The sequence below is a fragment of the Callorhinus ursinus genome, unplaced genomic scaffold, assembly GCF_003265705.2.
Source record: "Callorhinus ursinus isolate GAN/ISIS: 27379988/994484 unplaced genomic scaffold, GSC_fseal_2.0 scaffold14, whole genome shotgun sequence".
NCBI lineage: Eukaryota > Metazoa > Chordata > Mammalia > Carnivora > Otariidae > Callorhinus > Callorhinus ursinus.
In genome coordinates this window covers 6,568,373-6,582,332 of record NW_027397076.1, presented here as the reverse complement: position 1 = coordinate 6,582,332, position 13,960 = coordinate 6,568,373, and the positions used below count along the sequence as shown (strand labels likewise).

The following is a 13,960-nucleotide window of genomic DNA, read 5'->3' as shown; positions in this document are numbered from 1 at the left end:
AGCTGAGACTTTAGGAGGTCAAGTGGTCTTATCATGTTGCTCAAAATTGCTTGTTCCCAGGTCCATCTTCAGCATGTGAGACACTAAAATGGCAAGATATCTGTTACCATCACCTCTGTAGCCCTCCTCCCTGGCCAGCTTCCTAGAATTAAGTAGATACTTGGTAAATAATCACTTCAACGATTAGGTATCATCTTAAGTGCCGGGATACAATGAGGAACGAGTGGGATGTAGGTTCTAGGAGAGCTTCCCATCCAGCAGAGGAGACAACACCTCCGGGGCTCATTTTGGTGCAGAGGGTTGTGATGGAGGGGGTACCCACAGGCTGCTCCTGTCAGGGAGAGTCAGGAGGCCAGGTAAGGCTCCTTAGAGCAGGTCATGCCTGAACCAGGAGGTGAGGCTGGGCGACCATTCCTGGCAGGGCACATGGCCTGAGAAGGGCGTCCCAGTCTCTAAAAAAGAAGGCAATTGGGGATTGCTGGAATTTGCAGCATGCAGCAGGAAGGAGACGTAAGCAAGTTCCCCCTTTGGGAGCCTTGCAGGCCATGCTAAGCACTTCAGACTTCTTCTGTAGATGAACAGAGTCCATGTCGTTTTCAGCACAAAGGTGCCAGATTTCCCTGTTGGAGAGACCGCTCAGAGGGTTGTGTGAAGAACCAGTTTGAGGAGAAGGAAAGTAAGGGCAGAAAGGCCAGTTAGGAAGTCTCACCACAGCAGTCCGGGGTGGGGGGTAATAAAACTCTGAAATGTTTGTTCAGCAAACATGTTGAAAATATGTCTGTTTGCCATGGGACCATATTTGGAAAAAAAAACTGGACTCATGAGTATATAACTATCCTTTGGAAGCCTCTCATCAACGTGAGTCATGTCTGTGGTATGGATGGCCACAGCCTCCCTGCAGCTCTCATCTCTGCAGTGCCCCCCCCCCACCTCGTGTTTGGTTCTCCACTTATCCCGGGATCCTGTGCAATGGCACCTTCCAAAGCACCTCCCGGCTTCAACCCGCAGTCAGTTCATCTTTGCTAGGTAGCAGTGGTCTGCTAGAGCCAGGGCTTACCAAGTCACAAAAGCTGATGGTTAAATTTTCACGATTTTGCAAGCTGGGTGACATCACACTGGTAGTTTAAGATTGGCCAAGGTGGGAGTATGACCCATGGAAATTGGCAAAAGCTGAAAAGCAGAGCTCTGCCCTACTCCCTGCAGAGAGCTGGTTATTAAACATTTACCAGCACACCACTGCTGGAACACCTTTAAACCTTGTCCTTAACTCTATTAGTCTTTTATGAAACTATTGTATAAAATTTCTGCAAATTCCATTATCTATATATTTATTGCAATTCAATTGCCACTTATCATTCAACCGTTAATTATGTACCTGCTCTGAACCACGCCCTCTGCTAGATCATGACATTAACATAGGCCATAAATATGCACACGACCCTTGCCCTTACTCTGTTCTCAGATGAGGGAGTTGGACTGTAGGATCTCAACACTCAATGGCTCTAAGACCCTGAGAATGTGTTTTCACCCTCCCTGCAGATGCACTTGCCAGAAAGGTTACGTGGGTGATGGCTCAACATGTTATGGAAACATCATGGAGCGACTCAGAGAATTAAACAGTGAACCCAGAGGAAAATGGCAAGGAAGGCTGACCTCCTTCATCTCGCTCCTGGGTACGCAGCTATGGGTACAGGTTTCCACATAAAGGGCAACCCTCTTTCCGGCAAGGCATCTGCAAGACACCATCATTCAGAAAGGGGTGGGCAGGGGAGGAATCTATTGGAATCGGTCCTCTAGGGAGGCATCATGCAGCTGAGAGGGAAAGAACGGGCAGCTGTTTCCAAGGAGACAAGGAGTTAGTGCCAAGCGGGTCCAGCAATGCAACAGTTAGAAGGCAGAATGCTGAGGACAGGATCCTGGGTCACTATAGATTAACAGGTCTGCAACAACAATGAAACAGGGCAGCTACTGATGTGAGGATAGAGACTATCCCTTTCCCTTGACCTTACAGGTCCTCCAGGTATGAAGCGAGGTTGGCAGATACTACTGGGAATAGAGAGTGACTAAAACCTGTGGCTGTATCCATGCGCTGCAGTGGGTGTCACTGAATTTTGAGAATAGTTGGTGTGACCTTCTCACACACTGCTGGATGTTTAGCAATGTTGTCTTTCCCCCTCCCCCAACCACTAATTGTCTATAGTGACACCTCTTCTCCCCACCCCTCAGGTGGGGTGACAATCTAAAATGCCCTCATCATTTCCAAAAGCCCTCTAGGGGTCATTACCCAGCACCCCCTTGAGAATGAAATATAACAGCTGATTGCAGCATTGGACAAGACTTTCAATAAGATACAAATTTGACCAACAGAAAGTAAAACACAGACTTGACCAATCAACAGAAGCCTTAAAATACCAGTATCAAGTATCTACCAGTCACCAAAAAATGATTTCCCAGAAAGAGCACAGAGAATGGGTCCATGCCATGTTGTTGGCATAAATCCTAACATACAGCCTGCACAAGGCATCCTACAGGGAGTCAAGCATTTGTGGCATGCTTCTGCCTTCTTACAGCCTTCCTCTAACAACTCAAACTATCAGATGACAGTAGATGGGGGTGACAGAGTGTCCTTTGCTGACTGTGCTCTCGAACATTTCCCTGGACAAAGTCCCGTCGACCTTCCACCCATTTATGAAGTGCTGGTCCATGTTGTCTGCTGTGTGACAGCCCAGAGCCCTCCCTGCTGTCCCAGCTTCTCCAGGAGGATGGAAAGAGGACCAGCTACATAACCTGCAGGACACCATGCAAAATGACAAGATGGGGTCCTTGGTTCAAAAATTAATGAACATTTCAAGTGGCCACAGCAGAGTATTAAACCAAGCATGAGGCTCTTCTGAGCTGGCCCTGGGTGGAACAGGGCTGTGTCTTTGCTCAAACAGCTCAGAAAGTCAGGCACCGGGTCAGGGACCTGCTGGGATTGACTGAGGATTTTGTCACATGACCCTCACAGAAGGTCTCATCGCAGTGTCTCCGTGAAGCCAAGGCTGTGGTTGCAAGAAAAACCACACAGTTATATAGAAGCTTTGGGGGCCACGGCATCATGATGCCTTGCTTTCTTAGAGCTTTCCAGTTTACCAAGGGCCACACATACCAATTAGAAGAGAAGAGCTCTTGAGTCAAAGGGCTTAAATGGACCACAAGGACCATTGCTTGCTTTTACTCTTCACATGCCACTGATTCATTTGGTGTTTTCTTTCTTTATGTATTTCTATTCCTAAGACAAAGCCTATGCCCGGCCACTAAGTAACCTGGGACCATTCACTGTGCTCTTGCCCACAGACAAGGGACTGAAAGGATTCGATGTAAGTATTTAAAATAAAGTGGGAAATCCCCATTAAAATTAAATCTGATGATAAGGATGCTGATTTGGGGAGGAGGGGTAAACTTTTAGTGAAATATAACACCCCTACAGAAAGCATACAGATTGTAAGTGCACAACTCAATGCATCGTCACAAAGTGAATGCACTTGTGTATCCAGCAAGACTATTACCAGCTCCCTAGAGGACCCACCAATGCCCCCTTCCAATCATGACCCCTTCAAGGGTAATGACTGAGGGATCGTAAGTGTAGTCATTTGATAAATAGGATTTGCATAATGCAAAACTGCTTACTTCCTGCGAGAAGAATTAACCTAATGTATTAACTACATATGTGTTTCTTTAAAATCATCATAAATGATGGGGTGCCTGGGTGGCTCAGTCGGTTAGGCATTCAACTCTTGATCTTGGCTCAGATCTTGATCTCAAGGTCTTGAGTTCCAGCCCCACAATGGACTCAATGCTGGGCGTGGAGCCTACTTTAAAAAAAAAAAAAATCATAGGGGCGCCTGGGTGGCTCAGTCAGTTAAGCGTCTGCCTTCAGCTCAGGTCATGATCCCAGGGTCCTGGGATCGAGCTCCACATCAGGCTCCCTGCTCAACGGGGAGCCTGCTTCTCCCTCTCCCTCTGCTGCTCCTCCTGCTTGTGTTCTCTATCTCTCTGTCAAATAAATACCTAAAATCTTTTTTAAAAAATCATAAGTAACAGTGGTAGAGGAAAGTAGAAGAACACGGTAGTCTTCCCTGTGAGCAACTGTTGTCTGAAGTGATGCCACACAGTGGGAATGAAACTCACAGTGTGCCCAGCGGAAGTGTCCTATCATGATGGTGTCAATGAAATTGTTACATTGGGTTTAATGGAGATAATGGACATATTGATCTGTATAAAAGTGTTTTCTCTTCAACCAAGATATTTTATGATAATAATTTTTGCTGCATTGAATAAAAACCCAGGAAGCTCCAGAACCCTTCACCCTAATATGTCACCACCTTTGGACAATCTGAGATGAATCAACCATTAAACTTCAGAAATGCCTCACGTCTCTCCTATAGGGAGGAGAGCTCACAAATATTGAATGTCTCTGAATGAGGCACTTTGCATGTGGTCTCTTGTTTACTATATAGATTATTTACACAGAGTTAATAAAAAGTATCTGTTGATTGATTGCTGTTGATATATAACACTGACAAAATGTAGATTTGATCCAGTGGATTTCAAAAATCCTAATTTTCCTATTCAAAAGCTCCATGGATCTAGTTTGTACTTTCTTTTCACATAACTTCTTGTTTCATTTCCATCTGATCCCTGGGCTCAAGCTGATTCCTGGGTGCTTGCACCTTCCTCGCTCCTGGTGATTTGAGAGGACCCTGAGCACCACCTCCTGCTCTCTAGATTGCGCTCTGCCCCCCAAAGCCACCTGTGTCTGAAAGAGCCCAGGCCTCAGTTAGGGGGCCTTGGCATTGACATCTTTGGCCAATGCACGCCTCACAACCTCATTTTGTCCTTCAAACACCAGTGGAAACTGAAGGGACTGGCTCTCTTTCCTCAGGTCAAAGAGCTCTTGATGGATAAGGAGGCTGCTCAGTACTTCGTGAAACTCCACATAATTGCTGGGCAGATGAACACCGAGCGTATGAATAACACAGACACTTTCTACACCTTGACTGGAAAGTCAGGAGAAATCTTCAACGGCGATAAGGTAAGGGCCTCTCTGATTTTCACTTCCAGAACAAAAGTGTCTGCTGAGCCAGGGCCCACAGCTGACTCCAGCTGTGGTTGGGCTCTTGAAGTTTACGGGGAATGTCTTTCCTTATTCCTCGTTTGCCAAAGCACTTCCCTATGAGGGAAGAAGTGGAGAGCAACACCAGGAAGGATCGGGCCAGAGGGATCTGTTGTGGAAAGAGGGTTATAAAGTGTTGGATTTTGCTCTGGTTTGAATTCGTCTTCAAGGGAACGTCATTTGGGCGCCAGCAGGAAAGAGAAGCTTCGTAGTAAACCTCTTTCCTGGAAGTGCTGGCACAAAGCCAGATCAGCATCCCTCTTGCAAAAGAAAATGGATTATGTTTGGTTTAGGTTACTGGAGTTTATCCATCCTCTGCAAACCTAGCATCCCATCTCTCCTAATGCCGTTGGTTCTGTTCTGTTGCTTAAGTAAAACTACCCTCCTCCCCTCTCACAAATAACTCTTTCTGTGACTTTGCTGAGCCAGAGGGACGTGATTAGTAAACAGAAGGTGCATGTGTGGGTTATGGCCTATATTCTTGCATTTCACCAACTATCAATATTTGTTAGATTATTGAGCACTTACTCTTGTACTGAGATGAACCTTTATTTATGTCATATAAGACTTGCAACAATGCTCTAAAGGTGATTTTTCAAGTGGGAAAACTGAGAGGTCACAAATAAGGGTCAGATCCAGGGTTCAAATGTAGGACTCCTTGACTCCAAGACCCGAATCATTAACCAATGTGTTATACTGTGTGTGAGAGGATGGATGGATGATGGATGGATGGATGGATGATGGGTAGATATCTAGATAGATGGATGAAAATGTATCTCCTTTTCTCACAAGGACATTCTTTCACTCACTCATTCATTCATTCATTCACTCATTCACTCACTCATTCATTCACTCATTCAACACATAGTTATTGTCTATACCTTATAAGAGCCACATGAAAGGAAGAAGGAATTAGCTTCAGTCATTTATGCAACAAAATTTTTTATTGTGTGCCTTGTCCATACAACACACTAAAGTAGGTGTTAAGTTTACAGTAAATAGAATTGTTTTACCCTTTCTGACCTTGCAGTCTATTCAGGGAGACCTAGGGTTCCTATTCACATTTAGTAATCCGTTGTAGTCATCAGCGATTTCACACATTATCTCATTTGATCTTAATGAAAGACCTGTGAAGTGAAGCAAGCAAATGACATCTTCCCATTTTGGGTTAAGTGACTTATCCAAGATCCTATAGCCAATAAATGATAGATCCCAAGGACTCAGGACTTCTAATCCAATACTCCTTCAAGGACACCACATTAGTTTTATTTTTTCTTGGTGTTTTAGGACAATCAAATAAAACTTAAACTCTCTGGAGGCAAAAAGAAGGTAAAAATTATACAGGGGGACATAGTTGCTTCCAATGGGCTCCTGCACATCCTTGACAGAGCCATGGACAAGATGGCACCCACATTTGAGAGCAACACTAAGGTGAGACATTTCAGGTAAAAGTTAGGTCAACCCAAATCCATCTTTCTCTGTACCCTGGAGAGTCATATCGAAGAAGAAAATGCATGCCAGCACTATGGGCTTGTCTTTCATGTCTACTAGGACCCCAACCATGGGGAAAATGGGATAATTTCTGTTTTCAATAGAATTCTGGGTATCTCTGTCAACAGAAAGAGAAACATGCATTGGGTGTTGGAAAGATCTCAATTTTATGATCTCTTTTATGGCCACATATGATGATTCAACCCAGTAACCAGTTGTCATGAAAAGTTATCCCTTGTGCTTTATGGAGCAGAGCAGTCCTCCCTGTGATAAAAATTTATTTCTTTTGACTCATTTGATGATGGTCAAAGGCTACTTTAGAACATACAGATCTGAACCACCAATTCAGCTAACAACAGGAAACATCTCTATAATGTGTTGTAATTGACCAGGTTCTTTTCTATCCACATTTACACATAAACTTTGTCACAGACCTCTTAATGTTGGGGTGTCTATATCCTAAACTACCTATTTCTTTTCTTGATTTTTAGCAAACCATAATGACAATGCTACAACCAAGATACAGCAAGTTCAGATCTTTGTTAGAGGTATGTACTTTCCATGAACTTCTGGAAAATGGTTTTATGTTCAATCTTTTGTATAATGAGCAGAGGTATCAAATATCAATATTTGCTAAGGAATTACTTCAAGGATTTGTCAGAGATAGGTTGCAGATATAAAATTTCATTCCTCAAATGCAGGAAACCAATGTGGGACATGCCTTAGATGAAGATGGGGCTGGTGGACCATACACCATTTTCGTTCCAAGTAATGAAGCATTAAACAATATGAAGGACAGCACTCTTGATTACCTCCTTTCTCCAGAGGTATGGTATCCTACTTACTCTTATGACATCACTGACATGATGTGAGCCCATACAGACTTTTTCCAAACTAGGGACGTTCCACAAGTGACGCATTTATCACCACCTACCCTCCCGCAACCAATGCAGACATCATTAATCAATCACAGTCCTCTGGAACTATGGATGTAGTTACAATCTCCTAGGCAGAGTTCCAAATAGCCAGCCAGACTGAGCACAGGAAATGAAATCTTTTTGCAACCTCAGGTCTAAATGATTGGTTTGATTTTTCCTGGCTCTTCTAATATTTCTCAGTAGCAAAATCAATATTTTAAGTTCCCTACAACTTCTAAAACTACCTTGTAAATGAACTCTAAACTAGGCCATTCTGGGCCAGGTCTAGGCTAAATTTAAAAGGAATAAATGTTGGGGGCACCTGGGTGGCTCAGTCAGTTAAATGTCTGACTCTTGATCTCAGTTCAGGTCTTGCTCTCAGGGTCATGAGTTCAAGCCCCATGTTGGGCTCCATGCGAGACATGAAGCCTTCTTTAAAAAAAAGAAAAAGGAGTAAATGTTATTTTTAGATGCCCCAGGCATTCCTTTCTATTGCTTTCATCTTTCTTCATAATAATCTCTCCTTATATACCACAAAGGCCTTTAATTCTTTCACATTCTCTTCTAGAAAGGAGTTTTTTTTTTTACTCCTTCACATAAGAGTATAAGTGATTGAAACCATTTAATGTGTTTCCTCTCCCAGAAATAACAGCCTTAAACCAAAGGAAAGGGTAATTAATTATGGAATTTTGTTCATTAGAATGTCAAATGATGGAATTACAGGAAGGGCCGCGAGCTTTCCTCCAGTGCCCTGAAATCATGTTACCATCTTGCCAATGGGGCAAGACTATCCATGACCTCAGGTAGATCAGTTCATTATACAGAATGGAGGGTCCGGATCTTTTAGGGTAGTGATTCCTAAACTTCAGTATACTTAGGCATCACCCTTGGAATTTGTTAACTAGGCGGCTTCACAAACCATACCCCAAGCATTTTGATTTAGTAACATCTCCATGAGATCTAGAAATAGACATTTGGGGAAGCACCAGTTTTCTAACCCAGGCCACGCTCTTTTTGGAACCCTGAATCTTGTTGCATGTATGGTTTAGAGATGCATATGGATACATACCTTTCTAGAACACTTTCAGGTATCTACAAGGGTATCTTGCCTTCAGAAAACTTTGAATTAAGGTAATCTCTTACACTGCAAATGAACATTCACCATATTGAAGGATTTGCTACCGGTTTCCACTTATAATGCTAGATTTCCCAGTGTCTTCAAGATAGGGTGCTATTTTAAAAATACAATTCACACACAAGTTTCCTGAAACCTAGCTATTGCAGAAAGGCGGTTAAAGCTCTCATACTTAATTTTAAAGCTAAAAAGTAATGTTGCTCCCCTGGGAAATTATAAAAAATCCTGAGATTATATGGCTTCATTGAGTACATAGCTTCTAATTTGATACCAGTTTTTTTAAAATAATGTTGAAGGAGTTCTCAGACACCTAACCTGCAACACTTAAAATTAAGACAAAACCTTTTAATTAGAATAGAGAAACATCAACCTCCCTGCTTTTCTGTCAAGCACCTTTGCTCAGAAACCTCTTGTGTTTCTCTTCTGTCATGACTCCTTCCAGCTGTGGCTGGAGCTGGCTGGCTTGCTTGGGCTCTCAAGTAGATTGTGTACCTGTTCCCAGCTTCGCTCACCGAGATTGCCTTGCAGCTCGAAATTAACCTATGGTGGCAATATTTACATGGCAGAAATTGGCCAACTCTGTAAATCTGGGCTCCTCTGTTTCCCCACAGAACTGATTTACCAGCACACCACTGCTCCTGGCTCTCAATCTCCTTGCTCTCAAAGGCAGTATCTTTCTGCCCGCAGAGAATATAAACACTCCAAGTCTCTTCGTTCTGAGTCAAAACTGTTCTCCCACTTTAATTTCTAAGCGAGGAATAGAATGATCATTTCCGCTTTTTTCTCAGACCCAGAGCCTGTTTGGTTAAAACTTCTCAACCTGTAGGAAGGTCCTTCTCTCTCCATGCATTTTAATAGCATCCTTCAGCCTTATTTCCGGGAAGAACCTCAGCTGGAGACAGAAAAGTCCCCATCAGCTATGCCCATGAGATGGAAAATAAACTGATTCCATTAGAGGAATGGCTTCTAATTCTGATTTTAGAGTACCATGTTTCCTTTCCAATGTATCTTTCTGCTTCTCCCTGAAGCAAAATTTCAGTCCAGGAACCATCCTATCCACACAGAGACCACAGCTACTGATGACCAGCCCCAGCTGATGACTTCATCACTGAACTAGGGGAAATGAAAGCACAGGGAACCAGAGACTGGCCCTTGCCAGCTCACAAATACCTTGCACGTAACATGGGACAAAGGGAGGTGAAATTGCAGAGTTCGGGGTCATGTTAACAATTTGGTAGAAAAACTCTCTTTCTGCCCTGGCATCAAAGGGCTGGGTTTTTGTCATTTTTACCTAAAACAGCAAGGAGGAAGCAAATGTCTTCATAAGGGAAAGGATGCACTAACTACACGGAAAGTCTCTGCTACAAAGAGCAGCACCTGGATGCACATCCTGTCTATTTGAGCCACCCTGGACTCAATTCTAACTGAACGATGGCCCTCGTGGCTCCCAGCCAGACAAGGGGACAGGCACACACAATGGCGGGAATGACACCTATCAGTTCGTTTGTCCCTTTCATTCTCCTGCTTCTTGTAAAAAACAATCCAAGACCAATGAACTCTTAGGGCTTTAGAAGCAAATGATCCAGTTAATAAAGTCTCCTCTACAGAATCAGAGGGTTGGAAGGGGTCCACACCACTCTCTTTATTTTACAGGCCAAACTGAGCCTAGAGGAGCTACGTGGCTTGCTCAAGGTCACAGCAGCACAATCAGGATTAGAACTCAGGACCCCAAGGTCCAGCTCAGTGCTCTTCCCAGGACCCCTCCCCCACTTTTAACTTACCAGCACAAATGTTGACGCGGGGCCCCCTGTGTACCACACACTGCGTGGCTCGGTGACTCTGATTAATAAGCCAGACAGACCCCGCCCCTGCCTTGCAATCCAGTTTGGGCTGACATTTCCCAGCGGTCCCCACTTTTGCTCACCCCTTCCGCCACTGAACATCCAAACATAATCTCATTGCTTCAGCCTGCAAGTCCTCACTTGCAGGTACCAGAAGGCAGCTGCAAGGGGAAGATTAGAGCCAGAATCTAAGAGTCTGAAGTCAAGCAGTAACAGAGCTGAGGCTACAGAAAGCATCGCTGCCAGGGCTGGCTACTGGGGGTTCAACTCCGACATTCTTACGGGTAACCCTGCCCTGCACATACTGCTTTGGACTTCTCGATATGGTGGTCATACAATGTATCATCCACACCAGGATACTTGAGAGTGAATGGGGCTGCCAACATGCAAGGCGTAAAGCAGGGTTGTACCAGACAAGCCAGGATAAAGGGTCACTCTACTTAGGGGAAACTCCCTCGGCCGAGGGACCCAGAACACGTGCAGAGGGGAGTCTGGGCACATGGGCCTCAGATTCAGCTGGGCTCTCTTTTGACCTGGGACTTCTCGCTGTTGGGACATGTCCCTAAAATGTCAACCTCTGGGAGGTGACTATGATCTTGATCTGTGATCCTCCTCCCGTCCAAGCCAGAGTAACCACGGCCACGCCACTTAAGTAGCAGAACTCAAGGGCTATGAGCTTGTAACTCCCAGCTCTGATTCTGCTGAGAGATTGCAGACCCCCACGGCCGCTGGTCCCCAGAGAGTGGTTCCCTGCGGTCCTCACCTCTGTACGCTCTCCCCAGGGCACCCCTACGGGGACTGCTCATCCCGCTGATAGTCCCAAGACTCTCTTTTTTTCTCCACTGCTATAATGCTTCTGAAGCATAAGAAATCATGGAAAGGGCTTTGAAGGAGAGAGGACCATGGGCCATGGCGGCTCAGAAGGGGAGAGTGTCCGGCCCAGATATTCCTAAGAAGGATTGTGTAAATTCCTAAATAACCAGCACATGGTCTGACAAGCAGACATTTATTTATGGGGAAAATGAAACAGAATCATCAACTGAGGCTATCTTAGAAATTCCAGAATGTAGCTTTAGACATTCAGAGAAGTAATGGAACAGAGTGACTGAGAACTTCTTAGGCTTATTATCCTAAGTTAGCTTTGTGACCTCGGTGGTGTCTTTAAAACTTGGTGTTATCCCACATAAAATGAGCCAATAGCGGTCCTTCCCTCACAGGGCTTTTAAGAAAATTAGATAAAATATGTGTATAATGCTTTCAGAACAGCTCCTGCCACAAAGGAGGAATTTGGTGAATGTCAGCTCCTTGAGGATGGGGTTTTTCTCATCCTGCACTTCCCAATGAAGAGATTATGGGGCATTGACTTTTCTTGATCATGCCTCCAAAGTCATTGGAGGAAGTTCCCACAAAAGGGGGGCAAGTTGTATTTTCTGCAATGACTAAAGAAGTATTTTGATTCCGTTGCAGGGATCTCGGAAGCTTCTGGAACTCGTCAGATACCACATTGTCCCATTTACTCAGGTTGGCCCCACTTTCCTGCCCTATTTTTTCCTGCTTTCCACATATCTGACCTCATCTTAAATTCCATTATTACAGTGCTAGAAAATCCATGACAATTGTTCTTTATCTGTAGCTCTGGGCATACCCTAAGCAATGAATAATGAGCCTGTTATCAAAGAAACCCTCAAAGCCACAAAACTGATGACATCAGACTTCCCATTATTTATTTCCTAGACTTCCAGGCTATTTTTTCCAATGAGAACTTTACAAAAGCAGGGCTCTATGCATTGCTCAAAAATGTCTGTGCTGTTCTCTTCTCTTTGCAGCTGGAAGTGGCTTCTCTGATTGTGATCCCACACATTAGGAGCCTGGCCAACCAGATCATACAGTTCAACACAACCAACAACGTAGGTGAAAAAATTCTACCGCGCTGTTGTGACTCACATGCATTTTTGCTCTGCTTATGATTGTTCACCAGGTTATCCTACCTATAACCTAACTCCCAGGCTTACGGTCTTGATGATTACTTCCTTCATGTGTTATTTCTTGCTTTTCATGATTTCATTTATTTGCTGAGCAGCTGCAGGTGTGAGACTCTGATCTAGATGCCCAGGATAAAGCAATGAAGAAGACTGGCTTACATTCTAGCAAGGAAAACAGTCTTAGAGCAGCTAATTAATGGCCAGCTAATTATTTCATTACAATTATAATAAGTGCAATTATAATTATAATGAGAGTTTACAGTAAGAGAAGGCTGGGCATCTAGAGGTCCTCAGGGAGGAAGCGATGCTTTAGACAAGTTTCAAAGGATGAGTACAGGGAACTTCAGCAGAGATGAGTAGAGGAGTGTTCCAGGCAGAAGGGAGAACATGTGCAAAGGCCCCGTGGTGGGAGGGAACATGACTTAATTAAGAAACTCAGTGAGCGCAGTGTTATTCAGCTAACTCCCTGGGCTAATATGAGCAAAAGTCTGACAGCATGCAGATTATATCTCCTGTTGATTCACTCTTGATGGTGATGATAATGATGATGCATCTTTTCTTTATCTATTGAGTGCCCACTGTGTGCCAGACACCATTCTGGGTCTTAAATGTAGACCAATGAGCAAATAGAGAAAAGTCCCTGGTTACATGCAACTTGCATTCTAGTAAATAGGAAGATAGTAAACAAATTAAATAAGTAAAACACAGCAAATATTAGAAAGTAGCACGTGCTAAGGCAAACAAACAAAGAAGGGGGATATAAAGCAAGGATGAAGCTGACATTTTAAATAAAATGCCCAAGAAATCCTCATGCAGAAGAAAACATCTGAGCAAAGGCCTGAAGGAAATGAAGAAACAAGCAAGCAACATGAATATCTGGGGGAAAGAGCATTCCAGAGAGAGGGAGCAAAGAAAGGCACAAAGAAGGGAGCATATGCCTGACCTGGTTGAGGAACAGCAAGGTCATTGTCGCTGGAACAGAGGGAATGAAGGAAGAGAGGTAGGAGAGGTCAAGGCAGCGGGAGGGAGAAGGAGAAGTGGGGTCAGGTCACGCATGGCCTACGAGCTCTTACTTTAAATGAGATGAGGAGCCATGGGGGATGTCGAGCCGTGGAGGGACATGATCAGACATCCATTCGGGGAGGGCTAGTTAGAAGCGGACTGTAATAACCCAGGGAGGAACGATGGTGACTCAGACCAGGGTGGTAGCAAGGCTATGGGAAGAAGTGGTTGCATTCTGATGGCATTTTGAAGGAAGCCCCAAGAGAATCTGCTAATGGATTAGAGGAAGAAGTCTCCTGAGCTTCTGACTCGGGCCACCAGAAGGATGGAGTTGCCTTTAATACCACAAGTGGAGCAGATCTGGGGGGAAAGGAGGTCAGAATTCTTGGCCCATCTGTTCATTTTCTGCTCCCTCCCCTACAACATAAGCAGGGACT

General features: G+C 44.3%; 1 protein-coding gene across 2 annotated transcripts in view; it reads left to right on the top strand.

Annotated features, from left to right (window-relative positions):
* Positions 1 to 13,960, top strand: part of STAB2 (stabilin 2) — a 145,236-nt gene that overhangs the window by 40,284 nt on the left and 90,992 nt on the right. For both annotated transcript variants that reach the window (XM_073900389.1, XM_073900388.1), the window contains exons 10-17: positions 1,540 to 1,673; positions 3,277 to 3,359; positions 4,925 to 5,074; positions 6,443 to 6,586; positions 7,138 to 7,194; positions 7,348 to 7,473; positions 12,007 to 12,060; positions 12,366 to 12,446. In XM_073900389.1, the coding sequence (XP_073756490.1) occupies positions 1,540 to 1,673; positions 3,277 to 3,359; positions 4,925 to 5,074; positions 6,443 to 6,586; positions 7,138 to 7,194; positions 7,348 to 7,473; positions 12,007 to 12,060; positions 12,366 to 12,446 (829 nt within the window). The remainder of the gene's footprint in view (positions 1 to 1,539; positions 1,674 to 3,276; positions 3,360 to 4,924; positions 5,075 to 6,442; positions 6,587 to 7,137; positions 7,195 to 7,347; positions 7,474 to 12,006; positions 12,061 to 12,365; positions 12,447 to 13,960) is intronic.